At 36.2% G+C, this 16,409-nt stretch overlaps 1 protein-coding gene across 4 annotated transcripts; it reads left to right on the forward strand.

Moving 5' to 3' along the window:
- On the forward strand, positions 7,891–11,659 carry LOC109824505 (RNA-binding protein pno1-like). 4 transcript variants are annotated; one of them, XM_020391115.1, is made up of 4 exons: positions 7,891–7,984; positions 8,176–8,376; positions 10,973–11,488; positions 11,556–11,659. In XM_020391115.1, exons 1-3 carry the CDS (start codon positions 7,946–7,948, stop codon positions 11,462–11,464), a joined length of 732 nt encoding a protein of 243 aa, XP_020246704.1. In that variant the 5' UTR covers positions 7,891–7,945; the 3' UTR covers positions 11,465–11,488; positions 11,556–11,659. The 4 variants fall into 4 exon arrangements, with proteins under 4 accessions (XP_020246704.1, XP_020246705.1, XP_020246703.1 ...); XM_020391116.1 differs by having other exon boundaries at positions 10,973–11,481; positions 11,550–11,659; XM_020391114.1 differs by lacking the exon at positions 11,556–11,659 and having other exon boundaries at positions 7,892–7,984; positions 10,973–11,539.

Below are 16,409 nucleotides of genomic sequence, written 5' to 3' on the forward strand. Positions count from 1 at the left end.
ATCTTAATGAAAGAATATCTAACTATTATACTTTTCTTTGCCAAGTTTTAAAATTTGAGCCCTTTTTATGGTTTGGAACTTTGAGGTATGATTTGTAATTTTTAAAACTTTAGGATCATTTTTAAAAAATTACTTTTAAGTTTGGTAATTATAACTTTTAAGTTTCATGTATCAGTGTTAATTTTTAAATGTCACGATATTTCTTACAACTTTAAAATTTTGAGGCTATTTTTACAATTGTTAAAACTATAAACTAATTTTTAAAATTTTTAAATTTTAGGGGTCTACTAATAGTTTTCAGATTTGATGTTACTTCTCATAGATTTTAAAAATTTAGAGCTTTTTTAAAATTTTTAAATTTTGAAAGAGTTTTTTCTACAATTTTTGTAACTTTGAGGTTAATTTCGGTAAATTTTAAATTTTTAGGTGCATGAGGGTAATCTCTTGAATTCATCTTTTGTTGTTTGCAAATTTTAAAAATTTTATAATTTTAGGGTTATTTTTTTAATTTGAACTTTTGAAGGAGTTTCTATAATTTTTAGGACTTTGAGGGCGTTAATTAAAAATTTTAAATTCTTTGAAGGCTGCTGTGAACTTCTTAATTTCATGTTTGTTGTTTTAAGTTTTAAAATATCAAACAATTTTAGGTACATCATGGTAACCCCTTGAATTCATCTATGTTATTTGTAAGTCTTGAAATTTTAGAATTTCAGGTGTTTGTTTGTGATTTGAACTTTTGAGGTTGTTTCTATAATTTTTGAGATAATAAGTTGTTATCTGCAAATTTTAAATTCTTTGCTATTAATTTTTTGATTTAATATTTATTGTTATAAGTTTCTAGACGTCGGGATAGTTTTTATAATTTTAAACTTTCTAGGTTATTTTGTGTAATTTTAGTACTTTTAGGTTTTTTTTGCTATACTTTATGTATTATAGCACGTTAGCTACGTATAATTTCTTTATATTTATAAACTAATACCATAAAAAGATGTTTTATATATTTTATTAATATTATTTTTTAAAATTATTAAGCTATAGATAGTTCACGTAGGATTAGGATGTGATATAATTATAATTAGGATAGATTAAGATATAAAATAAAATATCTGAAATTCAAAATTTTAAAAATTTTAAGTGCATGAGGGTAACTCTTGAATTCATCTTTTGTTTGCAAATTTTATAATTTTTATAATTTTAGGGTTTTTTTTAATTTGAACTTTTGAGGGAGTTTCTATAATTTTTGAGACATTAAGGGTGTTAATTAAAAATTTTAAATTCTTTAAAGGTGGTTGTTAATTTCTTAATTTCGTGTTTATTGTTTTAAGTTTTAAAATATCAAAAAATTTCAGGTGCATTATGATAATCTCTTGAATTCATCTATATTGTTTGTAAGTCTTGAAAGTTTAGAATTTTAGATGCTTGTTTATAATTTAAACTTTTGAGGGTGTTTCTATAATTTTTGAGATAATGAGTTGTTTATAATTTATTGATTTCATGTTTGTTGTTTTAAGTTTTTAGACGTCGGGATAGTTTTTATAATTTTAAACTTTTTAGGGTATTTTGTGCAATTTTAATACTTTTAGGTTTTTTTGCTATACTTTATATACTATAGTATGTTTGCTACGTATAATTTCTTTATCTTTACAAACTAATACCATAAAAAGATCTTTTATATATTTTATTAATATTATTTTTATAAATTGTTAAGCTATATATAATTCACGTAGGATTATAATCGGATATAATTATGATTAAGATAGATTAAGATATAAGTAAAATATTTAAAATAGTGAATGGTAATATTGATCACAGAAAGATTTTTCCCGAACTCGTGCTTTTAAAGGGAGTATGATACATTAGGAAAAATCAACAAAATGTTACAGTTAGGGAGCAGCGAATCCTCGTATTTCTAGGGCAAAATCTAACGCGAGAAAGAAATAAGTGTGCAAACCCCTCTCTCTCATCATCGGAGTGCACATAATCCTAACTCTAGTGACGCCCTTCCTTCCGCTTCTGCGACCTTAACGCACCTCTCCATCGTCACACTCTCACTCACTGTCGTGAGCACCACAAGTAATGAAGGAGTTGTTGGTATCGATAATCATGGTAAAGTAGTTGAAGACATATTTCTGAATACGTCTTATATGTTCTGGAGAAACCTCTCTCTAATAAATAATTGTTATTTTTTATTCTTTTTTTAAGTTAAAGCTTACGTAAATTTTATTGTTTTTCTGCAAGCAAATGCATTATGTAGTAAATTAGAATTGTGTAAAAGAAATTCTATAAGTAATTTAGATTTGTTACATGGGTGCTGTTAATTGTGAACTTTGGTATTCAAAACTATTTTGTAGAGTTGTGTGAATTGTTTTTTTAATCTCATTTTCAATTACTAAAGCAAAATAGAAACATTATATCAGAGTGGGCGAAAGCTCCCATGAGAGCATAGAAAGCCTCAAATTGACAGGATATTTCATACAAACGGGGAGAAATTTTTTTAAAGAATCCCTTGTCATATTTTGTAAGATGGATAGTATGAAAAAGGCAATGTCATTGTCTAACCCTTTCCTTACCTACTAGCGAGTGATGCGTCCAAATTTGTTATTGCTTATTATACTGAAGTGTATGTTCGGGGTGCTCTGTTTCGCAAATATCTAATTGAGAAAAGGGATCATGCCATTAATGCAGACTTCATCCATAGGCCATGAAGGAGATGACAATATCGAGGATGATGGTGCAACAAAAGACATTTCAAAATAGTGCTCATACTCTGATCTCAAATTTTCGATATGCTTTAATTTAAGTGAGATTGAGAAAATTATTGTTCAAATAGCAGATGGAGACTAGCAAAAATAAATACTCTGATCAAATTTCTCTCCAATAGTTACTACTTGTTTTTAATTACGAGGAACTTTGTAGTAGAATGTCTTAAAAACAAAGCACTAAAATTTCCTTGAGCCTCTTAATGTTGAGACTTAGACTGAAGATTATACTGCTCAAACTTGGCATACTTTCAATTGTTAAAGTATAAGTTATTTTGCAAAAGTGTACCCTTGCCAAAGCATCTTATTACCGTCCGAGCATCAAATATGGTAGAAAATTGATCTTTTAGCCAACAATACATTAAATACTATAGCTTTCAATCCGACTTTGCTTTCTCTTTTTCAAGATCAATCTTTCTTCATGTGTATGAGGGAAATACAGTATACAAAGTGCTTTGTATGTTGCTGATGTGGAGGGGCTGAACCACATTTAATTCGTATTTTAAGGATTGAGTCACATGGGTAAAAGGTATAAGGGCAAAGTCATATGGGTGTTTCAAATCTGGGACCTTTGACACAATTTTTCCTTTTTTTAAAGAGAGAAGAAAAAAATTATTAATTGAAAATATTTCACATTAAATTAAACATTTGGAAATAAAAGAATAACTTAAAAGGCACTTTTCATATAAATTTCATTTTCATAAATCTACGTGAGAAAATATAAAGAATACATATAATGATATAATCAACCATCGAAAAGTAAAATTGTAGCTTCATGAAGAAATAATGTTACAGAAGGTGCTAGACGGAATAGGCGTTCGAGCCAGTACCTAGAGCCTAGACATCTAGTGTACGTTTAGGTGGTACCTAGGCATTTGCCTATTTATATTTTATTTAATTATAACAATTCACAAAAATATGTGTTAAGTTCATATAAAGTTGTAAAAAACATAAATAACAATCTTTGATTCATAATCAACTATGCATAAATACTAAATAGCCAATAGCCAAATACTAAGAAACATCACCATATCTAACATAATAAGTCAGTGAGTCACCACAATAATAAATAATATCGCAAACTCCAAAGTCTAATGCTCAAGAAGTAAAAAAAATACAAATAGTATAAATGTCTAGCACGAGATATAATCATATAATCTAATCATCAGGAATCATCATCATCATGGAAATCCTCCACTACATGATCGCTCTCCTCCGATTTCATGTCCACGTAGTCCTCATCCTCATCCTTGACATCATCATCACAGGCAAGAGACTCTTTTTTGCTAGTAATCATCGAAGGCCTTGTAGCTCCTGCCATTCTTTCACTCCTCCAGTTCGCTACAACCTTAGCCGCTTCAGATACATTCTCCACCATCATCCAACTAACACTCAAACCGGGATAAGTCTCTTGCTCAGTCATCAGAGGGCACTCCATCTAGAATTCATGCACGTGTGTAGTACATTCATGCTTTGTCAGCACATCTTTATCTTCTCCTCTCCTCTTCTTTTGCTTGAGCTTGACAATGAACTTCACAAACACAAGATCCTCCAATCTCTTCAACTCTAATTTGGTTTCTCTTCTTCGTGTGAATCTTTAAAGAAGAAAAGAACAAATTAGTAGAGTCATAAATGGATGACTTTATCTTATTAATTTTAGATATTTATGTAACTTACCCCCCTCAAATATGCTCTAATTTCTCTCACATCCGAAAGAAGTGCTAGCGAGATTAAGGACCTTTATCACCAAGTTTTCAGAAAGAGATAATCACTGTCATACATATACCACCAACAAGTTGCAAACACATTGTCTCAATTGAATTCACCAATGTAAAAAATAACTTATGATTGATAAATTTAATTTATAAACAAAATTTACTTGGGTTGAATTCCACTTTCTGCCTAGCTTTCACCATTAAACTTCTACCAAATGAATCTCTTACCCTCTTCGGGATAAAGCAGCTCCACCACATCTAGAAACCCCTTCTTCCCTTCCCTAAGGTTTCTAGCAACATCATCTCAAAAGAAACAATAAGGGTTAAGGACATATGCTACCATATGCAAGGGTGTATATAATCGATCCTCGTACTTAAAATGTATAATATCAATCACCAACTTGCATAGGCTCTCCTATTTCTTCAAAACAAGCTTAATCTTCTCCTTTGTGTCTTCAAGCATCCCCACAATAAATCCCATTGAGGGTCTATGGTCACTATCGACCACCCTCAACATGAGAAAAAGGGAAGAATAGATCTTCAATAACTTGTTTACATATTGCCACCTACTCTCACACAGGATAATAGCCTTCACTTTTCTACCCCTTGCAGTCCTGGAATGCTTACTTTTCCTCCATTCTTCATTAGAGAACATGAGTTTTAGCTTTAGCTTCTTCTCATAAACTCTTCCCAGAGTCAAGAATGCAATAGCAAAGCGAGTGACTCTTGGTCTAACAATATCCCTCTTCTCACACATGTGACGCATCATATTCAAGATCTTGTGATGGCTATAGATGAAGACGGAAAGAGCCTTCGCTCTATCAATGGTTTTTTTTAAGGTTGATAACTTTCCAATGCCCTTAAGCATTAGATCAATAGTATAAGCTGCATAATTGATCCAAAAGATACTCAGCCTCTTCTCCTTCAATTTCTCCTTTGCTACTATATTTGCAGAAGCATTATTTGTGACAATATGAATGACCTTCTATGACCCAATCTCCTCAATACATGCATCCACCCACTCAAAAATGTATTCCCCATGTGTGTCCCAAAGCACTCAATTGACTTGTAGAAAACTCATGTCTAGCCTGTTGTGGATTCATATGTTCATGATTGACTGCATCTTCCTAACCAAGCATTTGTCATGATAGAACAACCACTCTTCTGTGACTTCTCCTCATGCCCCTTCAATGAGTCCTTAGTCTCATTCATAGGACCCTTTGACAACGACTCCCTCAACATATACATGCTAGGTACGTCCATAATCCCCAATAGCGATGCATATCTGCATAAAGGAGTGAGTGGAGAGGGCATGAAAAGGAATTCTATTCCCATATGCCCATCTAGCAACATGCTTGTGGACTCAATCTCTCTTCTCCTTCATATAAGCTTCCTTCACTCTAGCTTGAATCATCTTTCCCTTCAATCTCTTTGCTAGCTCAGGATCATTAGGGTACAAGCATCTGTCGGCCCAACAGTCAGCTCGCTGGACCTCTTTCAAGATCCGCCTATTGTATGAGTAGAAGAGACAATTTCCTCTTCTTTTTAAATAGCCACTGGATCCGGCTTGTCGAACTTTGCTTCATCTTGTAACTCCATGATATGCATCACCTTCAGTTTCTTCCTCCTAAAATTAGCATCAATAGCTTCTTGCATATTCTTCCTATCAACGGCCGAAATCTTAGAACACTTTATGCAGCGATTTCTTTTACTGGCAAGATGTTGCTTCAATCTGAAGAGCCCCCCCCCTTATCTTATGTGAGCACAATTTATATTGCACCAAGCACAAATTAGTTGGATCCGGAAGAAATCTAAACTCCCAACCGATATCTCCCGAGTTTCTTTTATCTTTCACGAGAATAGAGGTAGAACCCACAGATTCCTTAGGAGGAATATCCGACATTCTATATTACAACAACAATTCAACAAACAAATCATTTATAGGTCAAGTCATTAAATCATGATAAATAAAAGATTCAAATAAATAACATAATTTGATCTATTAAGTATTAATATCTATTTAGTCTTCTCTTCTATAAGACTCTATGTAAAATTGAACAAGATTTTAATCTCAATTATTAATTAAATAGATTAACTAAAATTAACTAAATTGAACAGTGAATAAAATTGTACTAAAATTGAATATGATTAGACTAAAATTAACAAAAATTAGAAACCGTGAATAAACAAGATTAATTAATTAAAATAAATTAAACTGATTAATTAAACTAAATTGAACAAGGTTAACTATTTAGTCTTCTCTTCATACAAAATTAAACTAGAATTGAACAAGATTAATATTAACTACTTAAAATAGCGAATAAGTTAAAAAACAATTTAAAAATTAAAAAAAGTGAAAATTTAGAATTTACCTAAAGAGAAGAGGCGGCGGCGACGGGAGAGGAGGGCTCTGGCCTGGGAGAAGAGGCGGGAGGAGGTGAGGAGGTGGAGGAGGCGACGACGGGAGAGGAGGGATGATCGACAGAAGAGGAGGAGGCGGCAAGAGCAGGGGGGTGATCAATGAGAGAGGAGGAGACGACGGGAGAGGAGAGGTGATCACGAGATCGAGAGAGGAGGAGGCGGCTGGAGAGGATATGCGAGAGGGTGGGAGAGGGTTTAGGTTAAGTGAAGCAGGTTGGGTTTGGGTTATGCGTTCGGCTTTTGATGTTAACTGGACTTGGGCTGGCTTTTAGTTTAATTTTCTTTTTCTTTTTCTTTTGTTTAAAAAGCTAGGCCGCGCCTAAGCGCCGCCTAGATTGGGTGCTCCAGCCAAATCTAGGCGGCCAAGGGTTTGCCTACGTCTAGGCGGACGTCTAGGCATCCACCTAGGCCGCTTTTTACAACATTGTGAAGAACTAAAATAGTTTACTTGATTCGAAAGCCTATATGAGATATTTAATTTGAAAGGTTTTAAATGATTTTGGTTAAATGTGTATGTATCCAAATTTTGAAGGATCTAATCTAAATTTTGTAGACATAATGAGGCCTTATAGAAAGTAATCTTTATTTATTTTTTAATTGAAATATTTCCTCCTCCCAGCTGTATGTCTCATGTGGCAAAAGCCCTATTGCCATACTAACACCAGAGAGGGAGTAAGTGGGTCTGTTTGGTAAACTACACAAAACTGGGTCACAACTGGTCATGACTCAGTTTTGTGTTAAATTGGTTCTATTTTGAATCGGGGGGAGGTGGTTCAAAATAGAATCAGTTTAACAACTCCTTTTAAGCATGGGAAAAATTGGACTAGATTTGACCCAGTATTTCCTAAACTAAGTTAGATTATATTGACCAGGTTGAAACCCGGGCCCAGTGAATCTTTTTGCGGCCCAACTCAAATTTCCAAACAAAACAGGTTCTTAAGTGGACCGGGTACATAAACACCTCTTCCTTTAAAACCTCCTCTCCCAAAAACCCCAGCCTCCTGCTCTTACTCTCCTTCTTCTCTTCCTCTCTCTCGCTCCATCACGGCCATGGCGGCAGCATCGACCGAAGGAGCTCCGACGGCGGCGGCGGCCATGGAGACAGAGGGCCGTCTTCCTCCTCGCCCTCAGTTCGAGGCGTTGAAGGCCCACGAGATGACCGACGGCAAGCCCCAGTTCCGCAAGGTCGTGGTCCCCTCTCACAGATTCTCGCCGCTGAAGAAGAACTGGATGGAGATCTACACTCCGGTCTACGAGCATATGAAGATCGATATCAGGAGGCGGCCATGGAGACAGAGGGCCGTCTTCCTCCTCGCCCTCAGTTCGAGGCGTTGAAGGCCCACGAGATGACCGACGGCAAGCCCCAGTTCCGCAAGGTCGTGGTCCCCTCTCACAGATTCTCGCCGCTGAAGAAGAACTGGATGGAGATCTACACTCCGGTCTACGAGCATATGAAGATCGATATCAGGATGAATCTCAAGGTTTGGTTTCTTTTCTCTCGTCTAGGGTTAGGGTTTTTAAATTTTCATTCTGAAAACGAACATGTAACTAGTATTTGTTGATGTGATTGGGTGGAGAGCTATTTGCTAATACCAAAATGATGAATTGTTTCTAACATGTAAGCTAGACTCCTCCTTAAACTGTTTTCCCTTGGCGAAATGGTCACATTCTTTTCAATAACTGGTACGCCCATAGAGTATCTTCACTTCCAATTAACCAAGTTAAAACAGTTGCGGAGGGTTCTTTCAAGTTTCTGTTGGTGTACGTGGAGAGCTAGAAACAACTTGGATCTTTAGAGAGGAGGCCTCTAATCCATGCAAGATTGCTTCGAATACAATGTATTTTGTGTTATTCTGGATGGGAATCTCAAACAGAAAGGGGGATGTTTTCTTTCGTGATTAAATCAGTAGCCAAGAATCAGGGAATTAAAGCTCTTATGCAGAATATGGAGAGAAGGATGGGATCGAAGAGAACTTCTAATCAGTCTTTCCATGTTGAGATGTTTTCTTTCTATAATCTTTTATACTCAAAAACTTTTTTTTTTTTGATGCTAAGAGTCGGGCATGTCAGCTCTTAAACTCTTTGTACGGGTTACTTTCTTTTGATTATGATAATAAACGTTTAGAATTCTTAGCATACCTAACCATTGATTACTTTCTTCTGTTGGTGGTTGATGAGGTCCTATGCTCAGCCTCAAATGACAAGTCTTTTAAATAGGGCTTCTCACCTTATTTTTACCAGGAAAAAATATTGATAATAACTTAAAACCGCTCTCCTCTCTTTTTTTAACGCTGTCAAGCGATCTAAACCATCATTCAAACATTTTTCCTCCTACACACCTGTAATTTTTTTCATCAAATGATTTTATACACATGAGGCAAATCAAAGAGAATTAATTGACATGTAATTTATCGCTCTAATGTGTAACAATAACATCACATGCAACAACCCAACAGCTACATGTTGATATAAATGAATAATGGCTGATTTATATCAAGGATACCATTTATATGGTTGGATTTCATAGATGAAAATTAAAAGGTGTTTAGTTAGTAGTATGTGAGTTTTAGTAGCACAATGACTAATTGAATGCAGTTTAAATGGTTCAAAGTAACATACGTGTTATATATAGTATAACAAAGGTGTTAGAAATGTATAGTTATGTTGGTATGGTAGTGGGCAAGCTCGTGCGCATGGTCCGTGCGCGTGATCTGGCGCATGCGCTGGTGTGTGCCCTTTTTGCATGTGCTGCATTTAACTGGCCTGAATGTTTTTTGCAAATACCAAAATTATGTAATTGGATGGAGAGTCTAAGGACCTGTTTGGGTTTGGATTTGCCCCTCGCAAAGGAAAGTTAGGTCAACATAGGAAAGTTAGGTGTAGGGTTTGTGGAAATACCAGTTCACTTTTTGGTCCTCAGGATTATTTTGTTGGGAAACTCTGTTTCAAGATGTAAACATAATCTTTATTTAGCTTTAGTCTATGTAGATGTTAATATGGCTGATAATGAGTCTAGCTTAACATTTAGAAACGCAAAAGTAGCTTTTATGTCTATCAAATTTAACATGTACAATGTTTTTACCGCCAATGTCGTGTATGTGCAAATTATAGTCTGTATTGTCATTGTTATCATCATCTAAATGTGTTTTCCCGTAAAAACTATGGGTACGGACAAGGTTCTGCTGAGCCCCACAAAAGAAGCAACGAGTTTCGTGCAATCTGCTCTCAATGACTCTGGTCAAGTCCGATAAGCAAATTGAGGGCCTCATCGTGATCTAGATGTCCAGTCAGATAGCTGGTAGATTTGTTTAGTTATGTACTTAGCTCCTGCTGGCTGGTAGTTCTTTTAGTTATGTAGTTTAAGCTCATTTAGTTATACATAAGAAACCTCTTGGATTCCTCTGAAGGGAAAAACGTAAGTCGATGAAGGAATTATAATAAAAGAAAAGATGGAGAAGTAGAGGAAAATCCAAGGAAGAATTAGAGAAGGGGTTTAAGTATTGTTTGCTGACATTTGACACTTCTGCTTCATCTTCTACTTTCAAGCCAGAGTTTCATGTGGATTGATTTGACTCAATCCATTTAGTTCATAGCTGCCCCTCTCAGACTCTCAGTTCCAGTTTTGATAGTAGCAGTGTAGCACCATGGGCATTTGACTCAATCCATTTAGCCCGTAGCTGCCCCTCTCTCAGTTCCAGTTTTGATTGTGGCATATGGGTAGTGGAGATACTGTCCTGTTAATAGTCTGCTATTAATAGTTTCCTGTAACATCAGAAGCCATTTTCTATAAATTTCCTATATAACATACTGTCTGTCCCTATTAATAGTTTCCTGTAACATCAGAAGCCATTTTCTATAAATTTCCTATATAACATACTGTCTGTCCATGACCAGTTATGTAGAACACTCTTCCTGTAACATACTGTCCTTCGATTAAGCAGTATCGTAACTATTGTCCTGACCGTTCTAGGCGTGACTCTTTAAGTACATATTTTTCTCATTCATCTCCTTTTTTGTGTGAATAAGTTACTTTTAACTACTTATTGGACAGCTATAAAGCTTATTTTTCTGTTACAGGCCAGGAAAGTAGAGCTAAAAACTCAAAAAGACACCCCAGACGTCTCAAACCTTCAGAAATGTGCGGATTTTGTCCATGCCTTCATGCTAGGATTTGATGTCGCAGATGCCGTGGCCCTTCTCCGACTTGATGATCTCTACGTAGACGCCTTCATGCTAGGATTTGATGTCGCAGATGCCGTGGCCCTTCTCCGACTTGATGATCTCTACGTAGACTCTTTCGAGATCAAGGATGTCAAGACACTTCGAGGGGAGCACCTTTCTCGTGCAATTGGCAGGCTTTCGGGAAAAGGGGGCAAAACAAAATTTGCCATTGAAAATTCTACTCGTACTCGTATAGTTATAGCTGATTCCAAAATTCATATTCTGGGTTCCTTTTTGAACATAAAGGTTGCTAGAGATTCACTTTGTAGTCTCATTTTAGGATCTCCTGCAGGCAAGGTCTATTCCAAGCTCAGAGCTGTGTCTGCAAGATTAGCAGAGAAGTATTGATGGTGTGCATTATTTATGAAAAAAATGTTAAATGAGTTTTTATGTTTGAGTGGATAAAAAAATTTTGGTTATCTATATTTCGGAGGAAAAAAAATGTTAAATGAGTTTTTATGTTTGAGTGGATAAAAAAATTTTGGTTATCTATATTTCGGAGGAGTTAAGTATTTGATATGCAGCTGTCTACTTATTCATTATTGTACACCTGCCAAGGTGATGTGTGCCTGTTGAATACTTTGTAGGTACCTATGTTTTGTACACCTGCCAAGGTGATGTGTGCATATATTTGATTAGGCGCTGGCAAGTGATGATGCTAATGTTGTAGCATTTTGGTAACATGACATAATGATGGATAATTAAGCAAAAGCTTGCAATGGGAATTCCCCCCCTCCCCTGGGAATTCCCCTTGTTCTTTCTTTATTGTGACAGATAAGATTGTGAATAGTATCTGGTTTTGTGAATCTCGTGCCATTCTGAGAAAAACTGGAAAATTGAAAAAAAAAAGTAAGAACGTGAAAAAATAACGATTCCATAAAAAAACTGTGGATAGGCCCCTGTGTGAAATTTTCCTTTATAGTTGTTACTCTTTTACCCTTGGGAAGGTCTATCTATTAAAAAATAAATTTCTGTTTTCCTACGGATAAAAGAGTTGTAAGAATTCACTCAAGGGTCTATCTGCGACAGTAAAACTATAATGGGTTTATCTGCAACTGGGTTATATTATATAGTCTATCCACAATTGCAGAGTCTAGGTGATTGAAACTTGATTGACAATACGTTTAACTGTCAAATATAAAAGGATAAGTTAACAAAAACTTTCTAAACTTTGGTGGTTCAAACCTTGAACTTTGGACAAGTAATGCTGACAATAACATAGTTAATGAAAGAAAGAGTGAAGATAAAACATTTAGAATGTATCAAATAAGACCTTCTGATGCACACGGTAGGGGGAAGTCTCAAAATAGTAGTAAGTTTGCAAAAAAAAAAAACAGCAGGAGGTTGAGTTAAGAAGAGTTGTGGACACTTAAAAATATATTATTATTATTTCTCTAGTAATACAACCATTTAGACTCTCTCAAGTACAAACACACTCTCTATTACATTACTACACTCTTTTACAACTACTCACTATTTATTTTTCTTCTCCTCTCTCTCTCCCTCCTCCGTCCCTCCCCTTTTCTTGCTATTTGGGAGGATATCCACCGAAGCCTTTGGGAGGTTATTTATAGGTGATGATGTGGTAGGTGTACACTGTGAAAGTTAGGTCGCTGCAGTGTTGCTACAAATACTTGTTGGTGGGTCGTGACTATAGTGTTGATTGGTGGCTGCTAACTTTAACCCTCTCCCTCTGTAGCGGCTTCTCTATCTATGAGTCCAAACAAAATTCTAAATTCTTCGTGAATGCTTGGATTTCTTCTTTCACAATTTATCTCTACTCATCATTCACGGATGGCTTCTTCACGTCTTCAATTACAGCGACATTATCATATTTGGGATTTGGATTTCTAGGTCTAACCGATCTTCGAATTTGTCCTATTTGTTCCTCACTGATATATTCTATCTGACTGGGGTGCTCCTATTCTAATGTTATCGGATGAACACCATTCTTCTATGGATTCTTTTCCTTCATAGATGTTGGATAAACTTGGTTCTGTCTTCTTTGACGGTTGTGATTTTTCTTATTGATTGGCTCTCCCAACCTCTCTTGTAACTGATCCTTTGGATCATTGGACTCTAGGAGCACAACTTCTTGTGGAGTCCACCAAGACAAAGCTTCGTCAAACACTACATTCCTTGATATGTAGCATCCTCCGGTTATGGGATCACAACATCTCCACTCTTTTGTTGTCATACTCCACAAAAATACACCTTATGGTCTTTTGTCAAACTTGCTGCGTAAGTGATCAGCCACAAAGACTTAACACACACAATCCTGAAATGGCTTACTGTTGGTTTGATATTCCACAGATTCTAAAAGGGTGACATGAACTCCAACTTTGGTTGTTGTAGCTGAGTGATCATGTGCACCGCAGTCTTCATACACATCGCCCAAAAATGTCCCGACGCATTCTTGACATGAAGCATGCTTTAGTATATCTCCCCAAGATGGAGATTCTTCCTTTCAGCAACACCACTCTACTGCAGAGCATTTGGACATGTTAGCTGTCCCGAATCTTATGTTGTTTCAGGTAGTCACAAAACTCTTTTGATGTGTATTCTCCCCCGTTGTCTGTGCGTAGGCAACAAATCTTCTTGCCGAGTTCTCCTTCGACTTCTTCTCGAAATTGCTTGAATTTGGAGAGTGCTTTTGACTTTTTCATTAGGAAATATACTCAGACATATCTCGAGTAATCATCGATAGAAGTAATCATGTATTGCATGCCACTTATCGGTCTTGCTTCACTCAGATGAATACATATGAGTGCACGAGCTCTAAAGGTTCCTTTGCTCCTCACTCTGACGCGCTTTTTTGGTGTATGAACTCCTTGGCTACATATCCGAGTCAGCCTTGGCATACCACTTGCTTCGTTCCTTATTGCTGAACCACACCTCATCTTCACTTCTTATTGAAACGCCAGCCATTTGTTTTGGCTCAGATCTCTTATGTAGCGAGGAAACTCTCTAAGTTTAATATTGTTGGTTGAATCGGCCAGCTGTGTGTAGCAGCAACAAGTCCGTGGTACTTCAATCTCGAACTGTGTTTGATTATTCTTCTCATTCTTGCATCGAACACTTTAAATTCTGGATCTAGTTGAGCAATATCTAAATAGAGTGATTTTACTTGGTTGAAGTACTGACTGGCTGTCAGATTCTTCTGTGGTAAGGTCATCAGTTGATTCTCAAAGAGCTAAAGTCGAGTGTCGTTCTTCTTTGAGAAAAGTGTAGCGAGCGTATCCCATGCCTCCTTCGGAGTTCTGGCATCTCACATATAGTCTACGAGATCTTCTTCTACTTCGACTTCAGCACATACATAGCATTATCGGATTTAATGTTCCATGAGCTTCCCGAGGTAATATAGTTGTAGTTATTACCGTTGAGGTTCTTGAGGATAGTAATAGTATTTGACAGACCCCCGCCATCATGATGTGGTACTGCTTTAGTATCTTCACGCAAGTCTGGTCCTCGACCAATTAACTTCATAGTCCCAGACTGAGCATTCACTTCGGTAACGTCGATAGGATCACCGTAGGAGAGAGTCGGTCCCTGATCACCTGCTCTGATACTAATTTTTGATTTGCAAGAGTGATTCTGATACCACTTAATGAATTAAGAAGAGTGGTGGGCACTAAAAAATATGTTATTATTATTTTTTTAGTAGTACACCCTCTATACTCTCTCCAATTCAAACAGTCTCTCTACTACAAACTACTACACTACTACACTCTTTTACAACCACTACCTATTTATTTGTCTTCTCCCTCTCTCTCTCTCTCTCACTCTCCCTCCCTCCTTCCCTCCCTCCCCTTTTCTTGCTACCGTTATTGTATCCACTGAAGGCTTTTGGGGGTTATTTATAGGCGATATTGTGGTAGGTATACTGTGGAAGTTAGGTCGCTGTAGTATTTCTACAGTACCGGTTAGTGGATCAAGGCTATAGTGTCGGTCGATGGCGGCTAACTTTAACATAGGAAGCTTACATAACATTTCGGACTATGTGAAATGTGAATGGTTTATTAACTCCATTAGTAACACTTTCCAAAGTTTGTAGGGATTTAAACCCTCCCATGTTAGGGAGGTTTTGTGAAGTTACCAAAGTCATGGATGGCATTAAGCGAAAGGGAAAATCCTTTTTTAACCCAAAGTTTTACCACCACTTATTTAAAAACCCATCCACTTTTCTAAACACCAATAAACTCATTGTACTCATATGACTTAGTTTTAAACCCAATGTCCATTATACATATCTATCTTTATACTGTATTTTTTCCAAAATTAAAAAACCCAATATTTTCCTTTCTCTCTTCTCCTGATCATCGCAACAGCAGGGCATCAATGGCGACGATGGCAAGAGAAAATGGCGGGCTACTCTCCCACTTCACCAACCCCCAATTTGGTACTCATCTTCAATTATTCTCTCCTTCTCTCTCTCCTCCATTAATTTCCCCTCTCTTCTTGAGAAATCTCTCTCATCCATTAATATTTCTCCCCATAGAAGACACTAATCCTACATCAATAGCTTGTTAACATTTTGAAATTTTGGGTTTTCTAATACTGTATGTTAACATTTTGAAATTTTGGGTTTTTTTGGCAATAACTTGTTAAAGATGAATTGTTCTTATAAATTGATGGATTCTTATCAAGCTTATACTTCAGAAAAGGGTATGTGCATAACAATTTTGCTCATATATAGCTATGCTTTGGTGACTAGTTTAATGCATAGAAGGTGTTTGATGGAATGATAAAAGGGATATAGTTATTTGGACCACAACGATTAGCGGTTATGCTATATTGCTGTTGGTTGAGGAGGCAATAGAGGTGTTTGATGAAATGTTAAGGAGAAGTTTGGTTTTGTGAACTGCCATGATCTTAGCCCATCGGTATGCCTTCCTACGTCCTCCGGTTGCTCCTCACCATTTTCTATTGTCACCAACACCTAACGTAATGCACAGCTACCCCTCAGTCAGAAACCATTCGTCAATGCACACTAACTTTCCAATCAAATACATGAGAGAATCCCCCACTCTTGGCATTTGATCAGATCTTCGCATTGCTGCCACATTGCAACCCAAACGGCAAATCATCTACAACTTGCAATATGATGTACCAAGTAGTATCCAATGTATCGTGTTGTATGAAATTTTCTATATTACGTATATATAGATGATTTGTGTGTAAATTGTATCAAATGCACTATCCAATGTATCATGTTGAATCAAATTTTCTATTAGAAATTTATCAGTGTATCTAGTAGAAATGTATACAACATTTCGATAGTAGTGATTTTGGA

This window comes from Asparagus officinalis, chromosome 9 (assembly GCF_001876935.1).
Source record: "Asparagus officinalis chromosome 9, Aspof.V1, whole genome shotgun sequence".
Lineage (NCBI taxonomy): Eukaryota > Viridiplantae > Streptophyta > Magnoliopsida > Asparagales > Asparagaceae > Asparagus > Asparagus officinalis.

Excerpts from the sequence above, each read along its gene's own strand:
- LOC109824505 (XM_020391115.1), top strand. The coding sequence starts at position 7,946 with ATGGCGGCAGCATCGACCGAAGGAGCTCCGACGGCGGCG. Across the intron at positions 7,985-8,175 it reads AAGGAGCTCCGACGGCGGCG|GCGGCCATGGAGACAGAGGG; the intron begins GCGGCCATGGAG and ends CGATATCAGGAG. Across the intron at positions 8,377-10,972 it reads ATATCAGGATGAATCTCAAG|GCCAGGAAAGTAGAGCTAAA; the intron begins GTTTGGTTTCTT and ends TTTCTGTTACAG.